The sequence below is a fragment of the Epinephelus moara genome, chromosome 1 (genome assembly GCF_006386435.1).
Source record: "Epinephelus moara isolate mb chromosome 1, YSFRI_EMoa_1.0, whole genome shotgun sequence".
Lineage (NCBI taxonomy): Eukaryota > Metazoa > Chordata > Actinopteri > Perciformes > Serranidae > Epinephelus > Epinephelus moara.
The window spans coordinates 44,778,720-44,791,457 of record NC_065506.1 but is presented as its reverse complement, the minus strand read 5'-3'; the positions used below and the strand labels follow the sequence as shown (position 1 = coordinate 44,791,457).

General features: G+C 41.8%; 1 protein-coding gene across 1 annotated transcript in view; it reads left to right on the top strand.

Annotated features, from left to right (window-relative positions):
- LOC126395229 (protein kinase C-binding protein NELL1-like) overlaps positions 1-11,376 on the top strand; it is a 457,381-nt gene extending 446,005 nt beyond the window's left edge. The window contains exons 18-20 of the mRNA XM_050052536.1: positions 4,146-4,322; positions 6,828-7,052; positions 10,046-11,376. Coding sequence (XP_049908493.1) covers positions 4,146-4,322; positions 6,828-7,052; positions 10,046-10,096 — 453 coding nt within the window. The 3' untranslated portion in view covers positions 10,097-11,376. The remainder of the gene's footprint in view (positions 1-4,145; positions 4,323-6,827; positions 7,053-10,045) is intronic.
- Positions 11,377-12,738: the final 1,362 nt, after the last annotated feature.

The window sequence follows — 12,738 nt, the reverse complement described above, 5'->3', positions numbered from 1 at the left end:
TTTCAGAGTTCTTGACTTAGCAGAGGTTGACTATTCATTCACTGTCATGCAACATTAAAACAGACAGCAGGTATGATTCCAAAAAATATATATTTATTCATAAAAGAAGCAAAGCAAATGAAACTCACAAATTCTAAGCTTGTTGTGTGTGTGTGTGTGTGTGTGTGTGTGTGTGTGTGTGTGTGTGTGTGTGTGTGTGTGTGAGAGAGAGAGAGAGACAGAGAGAGGTGTGGTAATCAAAGGGGCCGTTTGGCCTACAAAACAAAATGGCTGACAACAGTGAACAGCATTAGCAAACACGTAGCTTTGTTGAAGCCAACTAACCAATGACCTAACAGCAAACAATCACGATTACTCAAGAAACAGCATTAAATCACATACAACAAGTTACACAGTCTTGCTCAGCCTGTACAGCTGTGATAAAGCTATGCCCAGTTACATTACAGATCCTTCAATGGATGGAAGAAAGAGTGGCTTTGTGGTGTGCTGCTTTTGTTAGCCTGCAGAGGAAGGCTGGAAAGAGCTGTGGTTTCAGAGGCAGTCTCTGTCGTGTCCTTGTTCCAAAGGTGCTGATCCGAGGAAGCCGGTTGCTCAGGGTCCTTGCAGAGTTAGACGCTGGGTGATAACTCACTTGGTTCTCCTTGTTGCTGGAAAGTTAGTTGCAAACCTTGTGTTTGCACCTCTAACTACTCTGGTTCAGGTTTGCCTGCAGTGAGCAAGGGCACGTCATGGTCCAGGAGAAAGAGTCTGTGAACAATTCCCCCAGTAAAGTATGTTGGTAGCACGTCATCAAAAATCGTGAAAAAACATCACAGTATAGTATGTCAGCAAAAATTGTGTAAAAAATGTCATAGTATAGTATGTCATCAAAAATCACAAAAAAACGACATTGTATACTATGTCATCAAAATTCACACACAAAAAACGACATGGTATAGTATGTCATTAAAAATCATGAAAAAACGTCACAGTATAATATGTCGCCAAAAATCATGAAAAAACAGCATAGTATAGTATGTAATCAAATATCACCAAATAAAAAAACAAAAAACCAACATAGTATGGTATGTCTTCAAAAATCATGGAAAAACGTCAAAGTATAGCATGTCCTCAAAATCACCCCAAAACGTCATAGTACAGCATGTCATCAGAAATCATGTCATCGTATGTCATCACCCAAAGACGTCATAGTAAAGTATGTCGTCAAAAATCATGAAAAAATTTCATAGTATAGTATGTCGTCAAAATTCACTCACAAAAAACGACATGGTATAATATGTCACCAAAAATCATGAAAAAACAGCATAGTATATTATGTCATCAAATATCACCAAATAAACAAACAAAAAACAAAAACAAAACAACATAGTATGGTATGTCTTCAAAAATCACGGAAAAACGTCAGAGTATAGCACGTCCTCAAAATCACCCCAAAACGTCATAGTACAGCATGTCATCGTATGTCATCACCCAAAGACGTCATAGTAAAGCATGTCGTCAAAAATCATGAAAAAGGTCATAGTATAGCATGTCAGCAGAAATCATGAAAAAATGTCATCGTATGTCGTCAAGTCACCCAAAAAGTCATAGTATAGCATGTCGTCCAAAATCATGAAAAAATGTCAAAGTATCGTATGGAGTCAAGATATTAATTTACTTATTAAAGGATACATTTTGGTGGTTTGAGTTGAAGGTGTGAGAAAGAATAGTATCAGTAACATTGTTAACACTGTGCTGCATTATAGAGAAATACAAAACCGTACTAATGAACCTTCATTAATATAGGCCTATATTTTATCTCCAAGTGCACGTCACACACTGAGCGAGCCGCCTGTTAATGACGCTGTGGGCTAATGGGCATGTAGCTACTTCCATGTTTCAGATGATACGTCATGTTTGTAGTCGACCAATGAAGATGAGTTTACATATCACCTTGGGTTCGTCCTACACCTTCTCAAAAATGATCCCACACTTATTATAGATTGGGCACTGAGCACTACTGTTGCGCCTTTTCTGTGTCAGCTTTCAAGAGCGCGGTGGCAGGTTGCCAAGCAACCTTAACAAACACCGGTGCGTGACATGGTGTGTCTCCAAATTATTAATTTTTTCTGCGACTTACCTTTGTGATCATCTAACATCAACTATTAGGGGGCAGCCCTAGTTTTACAACATAATGTGCATATCAGCTCATTTTAATCACTGTATGCAAAGCTGTACTAGGCTCTACTCCAGTTCAGTTGCCATCTATTAACATACATTCACAAGGAAATTTCGGGTTTCAGACTCAAGAGCTGTTGTGGCAAAAATAGACCCGTAAAGATAGAGTGGAGAAAAGAGACATAAGTGTGACACTCTGCTAATACTGGACGCCCTCAGGATCCACAGTTGCTTTGGTTTGTGAAGGTGAGAGAAAAAGGCAATCAGAGTCTGAGAGAAACTGTGGATTGGTTTGTTGAACATGAGAGGAGGGTTGATTGGCTCGATATGATTGAAAAACGTGGATGCCAGACAGGGCAAGTGGAAGAGACAGAGGTGCATGAGAGGGAGAGGACAGTGGGCAGAGCAGGAAAGTTTGTAGAAACTCCTGAGCACATGAGATGTAAGGTAGAAACTATACTTTAATCAAAGTTTTATTTAAAGGAAAATTAAAGAAGGAATTGAGTTAAATTAGAGAATTAGATTTTAGAGTTCTACAGAAGTGATTTAATAGAGATGAAATGCTCTTAAATTAGATTATCCTCAGAAAAAAATACACTGGAGAGGAATACCTGACTCAAGGACTCTATTGAAAACAAGTCATACCTCCTGATTAAAGAAAATGTCACCCACAGTCATCAAATTCATCATAAAGTTGGTGACACAAAAAGGCTGTATAACGATGTTGTTTTGGTTAGCACAACAGCGCAGCATTAGCATTCATGCCTGGTCTTATTCTTGGCATAAAAATGAACAGTTTGCCTTCATACGTCCTGCCGGCACGGTACAATTGGCAGTAATTTCCCAGCAAGTCAAGGGCCATAACTGTAAAGACCAAGGCCATCGGTATTGCTACCCTGGGACTCGGCGGTTACTGTAGCAGGACAATATGCATCGATAAAACATTGGCTCTGTATTGCCCTTTTAATGGTATGCGGAATGATTTTATGGCTCCCATACATTTTCTAACAGCCATTTTATGTAACATTTTTACATCTCCATTACAATGTCGTCCCCGGGCCAGACAGTGCTGGCTGTGGTGAGTAAAATGGGCCATAAAGTTTTTTCCTGCGAAGCGACAGAGAGCCGGGGACACGGCAGCTCGGCAGGATCCCACATCCAGCAGATTCGTCTGCATTTGACTTTACACGCCAGCCCAGACACCAACCTTCTAACACATTCTGGCTTCATTCATGGCTCTAATAAATTGCTGGTAGGAAATGGAGATTTGAGAGCTGCTACAAGACATTAAAACCTCCGTAGGTATGCTGGCCTTGAATTATACGCCTGGATGACCCAGTGTGCAAAATTGTTAACTAGCTCTCCCTAAAGGCGTCTGAGGGAGGTGTCATATATGCACCTTGATCATATCCTGAAGTCTAGGATTTGTCTGATGGGGGCCTTTGAATCATGACGTGCTTTATTTTTTCTACTGAGATTCAGTATGTTTGTAAGGCATGTAAGGCCTTCAAGGCAAAATCAAATGTCAGGCATTCAGTGTTCTCTCTAGGATTGTGCTCTTCTCAGAGATGAAAAGGCTCTGAAACGACATTCAAGGCGACAGGGAATCCTTAAACCCCTTCACTGTAACCAGAATGGTGAAAGCTTTCAGTTTCAGCAGCTGTTGAACGCAGCGTGACCCCCCTATTCAATGTTAAAGAATTGCTGGAACAGTACTTTACAGTCCAGGGAGTGAGGCGACGTGTGTTGAGGTCTTTGTTGGCACTATTTCTTTGAAGTCTGCTACATACAGTATCTCAGGGCCACTATCATGACCGAAGTCTGTTTTCAAATTTAAAAAAAAAAAGATTGCTCGCACACTGCATGGCTCCAATGTCTAGTTATGTATGACACCAAGGTGGTGAAGTACATTCTTCATTACACTAATAAAAAAAGACCATAAGACCAAAGTCTGTTTTCTCTCTGATGCTGTGACCTCTGTCCTGCAGGACGGGCAGACGTATTGCAGGAGGAGACCCTGCGACTGTGGAGACCCAGACGAGGATCTGTTCTGCTGCCCCGGCTGTGACAACAGGCCCAGCAGCCAGTGTCTGGACCAGAGTGGACGCACACTCTACCGCAGTGGAGCATCCTGGCTGTATGGCTGCCAGCAGTGCCGCTGCATGGTACGTACACAGAAACACACACGTTTACACAGAAGCTGCATGTGTTTTGCCAACAGCTGATCTTCATATTAAAGCAGTGCTGTATCATAGGCAACTGGACTTGCTTGAGTGTCTTGAAGATGTTTCACCTCTCATTCAAGAGGCTTCTTCAGTTCTAACAGACTGGTGCGTGGGCATGAACCCTTACAGAGTCGTTGAGGTCACATGTGAGTCGTTGACCCACCTGGCCATCCTCAAGAAACTCAAGTGCAGTTGCCTGTGATACAGCACTTAAGATTACCATGACCTGGATGACTGAGAACCGTCACCAACATGCAGCTACAAGGAGTTTTTAATGAGTTATGAAACACTGATGCCTCTTTATGATCCACATAAGCAAACAACCTTGTAGCTCAACTGCATAGTGTTCCCCTCGACTAGGCACAATTGTAAGTCCACCGATTCCCAACAGAAACAAACCAGCGTAAAGCGCAGTGTTCAAAAGATGTGGACACCGCCGAAAAACGTATTTCATTACTGAAATTCAAACTAACGATCGCTAGCCAACAGTTTACAGAGAAGGAGAGAAGCATTTGCTGTTTTCCTGTCTTGACAATTTTATTCTCCAACCAATTGTGAAACATACCAGACGCTGGAGTTTTCCATCAGTGTCCAGTTCTTTCGTTTGAATGCTTCAGGCTTTGCGTTGGTTCGTTTCTTTAGGGAAACAGTAGACTTTTATTTTTGACATCAGGTTTGTACCTTTTCGAAGGGAACAACCTAACATTGAGGAGCAAGGTCCTAAAACTAATTTGGCCATTTCCCACAGTGTGTATTTTATTTTTTAGTTTATGTGCAGTAGTGGCTGGAATGAAAGTCTAAGTGGACCAACAGTGTAGTTTCCTGGCAACAGAGAGACAACTTGAAACAGTCTGTTCTTTATGTTTTTAATGCGTGTTCCCAGGTATGATTCTCCGCAAAATCAAATGGAACAATTTATGGCACACAAGAGCCTGTTTACATTTCCAAGGCAAAGTTTCTTCATGAGTACAGAAATATGTCTGCAAGTTGAAAGGAAGCAGGAGGATACTTTAAGATTTTGTGGTTATGGCTGATACAGGGGCAGGATCAGCAAAGAGAAAAAAAAATGACCCAAAGAACAAACAAACAGCAACAAAAAGTCAAAGTGACAGAGCACAGGTGAAAACAGAGTCAACCTTGGTCAGTCTTTCAACAGATGGAAAGAATTTCAGGATTTGAAATGGTTCAGAATCGACCCTAAATTGGCCCTATCTCTCCCAGACAGGAATGAAATATGTTTGTCTGTTCATCAAATACATTGTGAGATGTGTCTTTACATCAAAATATGAATTTATGTTGGGGGCTAAATCAAAGTTGACTTTGTTTCACTGTTGTCATAATACAGTTATTAATCTTAGACAGCCACAAATAAATAAATTACCTCATCGCGATGCATCCTGCAGCTGTGCATGAAAAAGGAAAAAAAAATTATTAAAAATAGTTTGTTTGCATTTTTCTTTTAGTTGCTTCCAAAACAAATGCATGCACAAGCCAGATTATGTGGAGCTAAATCAGGGCCAAAAGTTTTGATAATTTGAATCAAGAATTTAAAATTGAAAAAGTTAGGTTAGGTCTTTTGAATTTTGAAAAATACAACAATGTATTAAAACTAAAAATAAGTGTAGGAAAGGGTTTTTTTTCCCCCAGGTGAAATCTAATGTTGATTCAGTGCTGGACAGTTTTCACTTTAATATATTTTTCAATATTTGAAGTCTCGCTCTTTTTAGTTGCAGATGTTATGTTTTCAGATTTTTTCAGTTTCAGATTTCTGGCTTTGACCCTCCTTGATCATGTTACCAAAGGCTGGCATATACCAGCTAATGTAAACTTTGCAAAAAAGTCTGTGACTGAAAAGAGTGAAATTCAAATATATATCCAAGTGAAAACTGAAAATGAAGAATTCATTCAAAAAATTCCAGAACTGAATCAAAATTGTATTTAACCTGAAAAAACTTTTCCTACATGTATGTTTTAGTTTGAATATATTTTATATTTTTCAATTTCAATTTCTTTAATTATTAAAACTTTTGGCCCTGATTTAGCTCCATAGATTAAGATCTTTACAACATGAGACAGAGTAGCTCATGGGAACATGGGCTGCCAAAATCAACACAAAATAAAAGTTCCCTGTAGCTGCTTTAAATCCCTGAGCGTGGTGAAACAGGTTTGTAAGAAGTAACAGGTGACATCCTAAACACAGAACATCAACATGATGCTCAGTGCTGGGCTTTGTTTAGTACCTGGCCCTGATCTGCTGCTCAGCTGTGTGTGTGTAAGCGTGAGCGGAGGGCTCAGATAATTATCACCTCTCTAATTAGAAATGGGGCAACAAATCAGCGTGTGAGCTGTAACTGAAGTTGCCAGATCAGCTGATTCACACATAAGGAGAAAAAACAACAACACACAGTAACATTCGTGTCACCTTTCTTTTTTTACCTCACTCAGGAGGGGGAGGTGGACTGCTGGCCTCTGGTTTGCCCTGTGTTGATGTGCGAGTACACAGCAGTGGCGGAGGGCGAGTGTTGCCCGCGCTGCGTCACAGACCCCTGCCTGGCCGACAACCTGTCGTATGACATCCGGCAGACGTGTCAGGACCCCGCAGGCGCCGTCCGCCTCAGTGGAGACACATGGCATATGCCCAACTCACCCTGTACCACCTGCAAGTGTAAGGTAGGCCAAAGCAACAACAACAATAATGAAGGTTTGCTTTCCTGTGCAGCATCCGTGTTTGAATTAAAACTAGCTTGGATCGTTTAGTGCTCAAACAAAAGTTCACAACATATAAATTTGGACATTAACTTGTTTCTCAGAAACAATTAATGCGTGGTTTTCCTGTTTTTGAGCTGCAATTCGTCAGTCCCTGCAGCGGGACCATTGTCCTTGTAGTTTTGGGATATAAAAAGCTTGATTCAGTTCCCGTTCATGTCAGTCTTTGAATTCCTTCATATCGTCACAGTGTTGCAGATAATGGCTGCCATTACAAGCTATTGATGAAAATTCCCCAAGGTGGAAACTGTTATAGTGACTTTATCCAATGTGTGATGGAGGATATACAATATCTGACTGTCACAGATGATGTAAGGTACATTCTCATTATAAAAGAACAAAATATGCAGATCACTGTGTCAGGAACATGTCACCCTAACTCATCATCTCCACACATTTAGTAAAAATATTCTGTCATCCCTCAGTTCTGCTTTATTTTTCAGCCATCAAAATTTAAATGAGCTAAAAAGAAGCACATCAATTACGTGGGCTGAAACCATAGTCAGCATCACATGCCAGTTATTTTGTTTAGCGGTTACACAAACTGAAATAGTAAACTTTGTGTACTTGGGCAAAATTCTTTTAGCTTAAAAGAGAAAAACAAAAGTCACAGCAGCTGGTGTGCTCACTCACGCTGTGGTCACAGCAAGTGGTGATAGCTACTGGTGGAGCTACTGCACTTCACTCTGCCACCAGTGAGCAGCATCACTGTTGGTAAAGACTCAGTTTGCCTCTGACCAGCAGGGGACCTCACCTAAGACAGCCAAAGTGTACAGGCCCCATTACCCGGTCAGCTATCTATCGTCCTTCCGTTGAAGGATCAGGTCAGCCAAATCATAAACACATCTGATATCAGGCCGTGTAGATAAGGATTTTAGATACTGGCCTCTACAGCACTACAGCAAGCATAAAGCTGCTGTGGAACAATCTGATAAAGTACTATTTTCAAATTTTGATGGCTGAAAACAACCTTTGTTTATAGACATGTTGATGGTGCAGCATTACTCAAAACGGTTGTTGGTCTGTCTAATTGCATCCAGAGGCATTTTGATGTACAGCTGTTTATAATGCTCCTTGGATATTGAAAAATGACCTGAGAGGTTTCAGACTCAGACCTTTGCACACCAAGTCTGTATTTTTTGTCTTCAGTGTCAATGAAGATTCTGAGTCATCCAGGTCATGGTAATCCTAAGTGCTATATCGTAGGCAACTGGACTTATCTGAGTTTCTTCAGTTCTAACGGACTGGTGCGGAGTCTCAGGCCTTGAACTCAGTGTGGGTGTGAACCCTTTAAAGGGATAGTGCACCCAAAAATGAAAATTCAGCCATTATCTACTCACCCATATGCCGAGGGAGGCTCAGGTGAAGTTTTAGAGTCCTCACAACACTTCTGGCGATCCAAGGGGAGAGGAGGTAGCAACACAACTCCACCTAATGGAGGCTAACGACGCCCCAGATTCAAACATCCAAAAACACAAACATCCAAAAACACATAATTGAAACCACAAAATATCTCCATACTGCTTGTCCGTAGTGATCCAAGTGTCCTGAAGCCCCGACATAAAAAGTTGTTTGGAAAAATGTCATTTGAACTCTGTTTTTAGCCTCATTGTAGCCTGTAGCTCTGACTGCCTCTCTGTGTACCGCGCTTGCACAAGAGACCAGCGAAAGCAGGTGAACATTCATGAACGCGGTGTCCATGTCTCACAGTCTCGCACAAGCACGCACACATGAGCGCGGTGCACAGAGAGGCAGAAAGAGCTGCAGGGTACAATGAGGCTAAAAACAGAGATCACTACGGACGAGCAGTATGGAGATATTTTGTGGTTTCAATTATGTGTTTTTGGATGTTTGAATCTGGGGCGCCGTCAGCCTGCATTAGGTGGAGTTGTGTTGCTACCTCCTCTCCCCTTGGATCTCCACAAGTGAGGACTCTAAAACTTCACCTGAGCCTCCCTCAGCATATGGGTGAGTAGATAATGGCTGAATTTTCATTTTTGGGTGCACTATCCCTTTAACACCCATTCTCACCTGGACCCATTTGACCCTCATGACTCTGAAACTCAGAGCTCACATGTGACCACAGTTTAAACCCTGCGACTCTGCACCAGTCTGTTAGAACTGAAGAAGCCTGTTGGACGAGAGGTGAAACATCTTCAAGGAACTCAAACAAGTCCAGTTGCCTACAACATGGCTCTTACAGTTTCTGTCCAAAGTTGTCTTGTGTTTAAAAATAAATACCTCACGTTTACATGCTGACTCTGAAACTTCTGTTAAAGTTTTCAAAACAGGTTTGACTTTCCGTGTCTTTCTGCATCCGTCAAGAGCCTTTAGAGAGTTCCTTGACCAAGCAGCAGGGAAGAAAATGTGGCGTTACCTGCAGGACACACACATCTGCAACAAGAGAGAGAAGTTAACATTAGCCTGTGCAGAAATGATAATTCTTACAGCAGAGTGCAACTTCATAGCCGCAGGGTATAATTTCCTAACTTGGGTAGCCGTGTTGTCAAATGCAAGACACGGGCAGGAGACTGGCAACGGCCTAGACCTCCAGTCAAGGGAAGCAAGGGAGCAAATGTGTTTTTCCATTTTGCCTTGTATTGTGAAATTTTCGCAGTGAATACAATATTGGATGGCGAATTAAAAAAATGCATTTAAGAAATAGGTACTCGTTGTGTTAAGGCTTTTTTAACGCATTTGCGATTTGGTCTGGGGACATTAGACTAGTAATATTGTTCACGTCATGTGAAGTTCCCCTTTGTATTCAGTCTCAATATTTTGACTAAGTGTGGCCAGCCAGGCTCTGAGTTGTGTTGCACCTTGTACGGCATATTCATTATAGAATATTTAATATTCTCTGTATCCTCTCTCCTGTCTTTTCATGCTGCCCTGCTCAGAATGGGAATGTCTGCTGCTCAGTGGATCTCGACTGCCTTCAGAACAACTAACGCTCTCCTCCTCCTGTCCTCCTCTCCGTACTCCTACTCTCCTCCCCTCACTGCGGGAGTGCCACGCCCCACTCCTCCATCTGACGACTCTCCCCTTGGATTCATAAAACAGACTTGCGCACACATGTGCATGCCAGCGTGTGCACAGAAAATACAAACATGCACTGGACGGACTGGAGTGTTAAGGCTGTTCTTTTACACCGTAACTCAAACAGTGTGAGCGTGTGTGTGGCTCAGGCAGAGACTGAGGCCACGGTCGCTCTCACCACAGTCACTGTGTTGTGTATGTGTCTTTGTGTTGTTTCCATTTCACTAAATGTCTTGAGGAAACCTGTTTGGCGTTAACGTCTCGAAGCCCGAACCAGAGACAAGCAGCTGAGTGTAAAGAGGATTCACAGCTGGACAGATGTTGAGAAGCTCCAGCTCTCTATGTTGAAAAATGTAGACTCACTGTTGCATCGAGGACGTCATCATAAAACATTTATTATTGCTGTAACCAAAAGTTATGCACCCTAATTTTATATTTCGTTCTGTGAAGCAACATCATCAGGATGCAAGGCTGACGTTACTGAAGCAGCAGATAGTTTGATGTAGAAATAATACCCAGGAATGTAACAAAAATTACTTTTAAGTGTGATTATGTTTCAAACTCAATACAAACTTCTTTCGATAGAAGTGACTTCTTTGTTATTTCGGCAAATATTTATTACATTCAGCTTTCACAGACACTTCAGCCGAACCTCAAGACGGTTTTCTTTGTCTTTGATCCAAGTCAACAATCCCATATTTTATCACTGATATTTTTTCAAACAACTGTGTCCCACATTCATCCCTGACAGATACATAAAAAATTAAAACCAAACAAAGCCACTGTAGAAAGGAAGTGAAGAAATCTTAGTTAAACTTGGTCTTTACTTTGAGGTTTTTTTTAAGGTTCTGTGGCTGAACATGAAACCAATCAAGGGTGCATAACTTTCCTTTACATGCCATATAAATATTTTATGACAACGCATCACCTGCATTCCTGTATCGACACCCAACAGCTGTCTGCTCTTCCCACTTCAGAGATTGGATCCTCTGACATCCCTGTATCTAAATACATCTACCTTACCATAAGTCAGTTGTCTAATGGGGCATTTAAATTGATAAACTGTTTCCCAGTTGTTCACCATGATTTGAGGTGAACCATCCGAATTTAACTGTAAACTTGGATGTTGTCATACTTGTTTTAGTTTTCACTGGTATATTAACGTTTTGTTTAAGGGCAACTTGGAAATTACTGACTTAAAGGTTCAGTGTGTAGGATTTAGGGGGATATATGAACAGAAATGGAATATAAAATCACTTTACATTACCTTAGAATGAGCTGTTTATAACTCCATATGGAGCAGGTCCTCGTCCACAGAGACTGTCATGTTGAACAACCATGTTTCTGCAGTAGCCTAGAACACAAACCAACCACTGGCTTTAGATCGGGACATTTGCAACAAAAGCATTGGAAAAACACTATTTTTAACCTGAAACTAATTTATTCAGATAATTTGGCTCCTGGTTAAACCCTTCTGAACAAGGAAAAACAAAGGAATTATAACCTGCAGAAGTTTCAGCTGGTTGCAACTGGCAGTCCTCACCACTAGATGCCGCTAAATCCCCTTAAATCTTACACACCGTTCCTTTAAAAGTACAGATTCTGGCTGAAGTGTTTCATCCTGTGGCCTTTGCCAAAGTCAGGGCCACAGGATGAAATGCTTTGCTCTCATAATGAAGTTCTCAAATCTTTAAGTGTTACTGGAGCTTTCATTTTTGGCAAGCAGCGCCTAAACGCACCATCAGTTTTGGTCTCTGTGAGGCTAGATCATGTTATTTGGCAAAGGAAGAGCAGTCCGGACGTGTCAGAGTGCTTTGTCAGACCATCAAACAGTCTCGACGTTGGAGATGGAGCGGAAAGCTGCATTTTTATTTTTGCAACTCTGTTAGAGACAGTGTGACACACGCCCACTTCAAGCAGCGACTGAAAAGGTGTGTAGAGAGGAGAAAGCATGCTGGGTCTCTCCTCTCACAAGTCTCATAGTTTGAGCCATTTGTACGATTCTGTGTCCAGCCTGTCTGTGATTGTAGACCTGTTACGAACAGAGGGTGGCCGTAGTTTATTTCAAGCAAACCTCAGTCTTCTGTCTTGAGGTCCTTGAAATGACCTGCTGCCATGAGCCATGAGAGGATCCAGGCTCTGAATTAGGACATAGCTGTCGTCCGTCCTGCTGAGCCATTTACGCTTCTGTCTTCAGCACTGTCCCATCGCCTCAGTGTCTCCGCTCTGATGTAACTGACTGCCAGATAGCTAATTATAACAAGTCATGATATCCAAAGCACGTGAAAGTAGTTTGATGGTGCACAACAGGTTCCTGCAGGCCAGAACACACACCAGCCATAGCTGTTGATGAAATCGGCAGAGCTCGTGGTGGGTCAGACTTCTCTGGTGTCTCGACATAGGAAAGAAAGAGCGAGAGGGTGGGGCTAATTAAAGCCATGTCACGCAGGCCTGGATTTGAGTATGCCAGGAGGTCACAGAGTGTCGAATCTGTTTACAGACGGCCAGACTTAATAAGGCAGGAAAGTGTGGTGCTTTTCCTGCCACAGTTCAC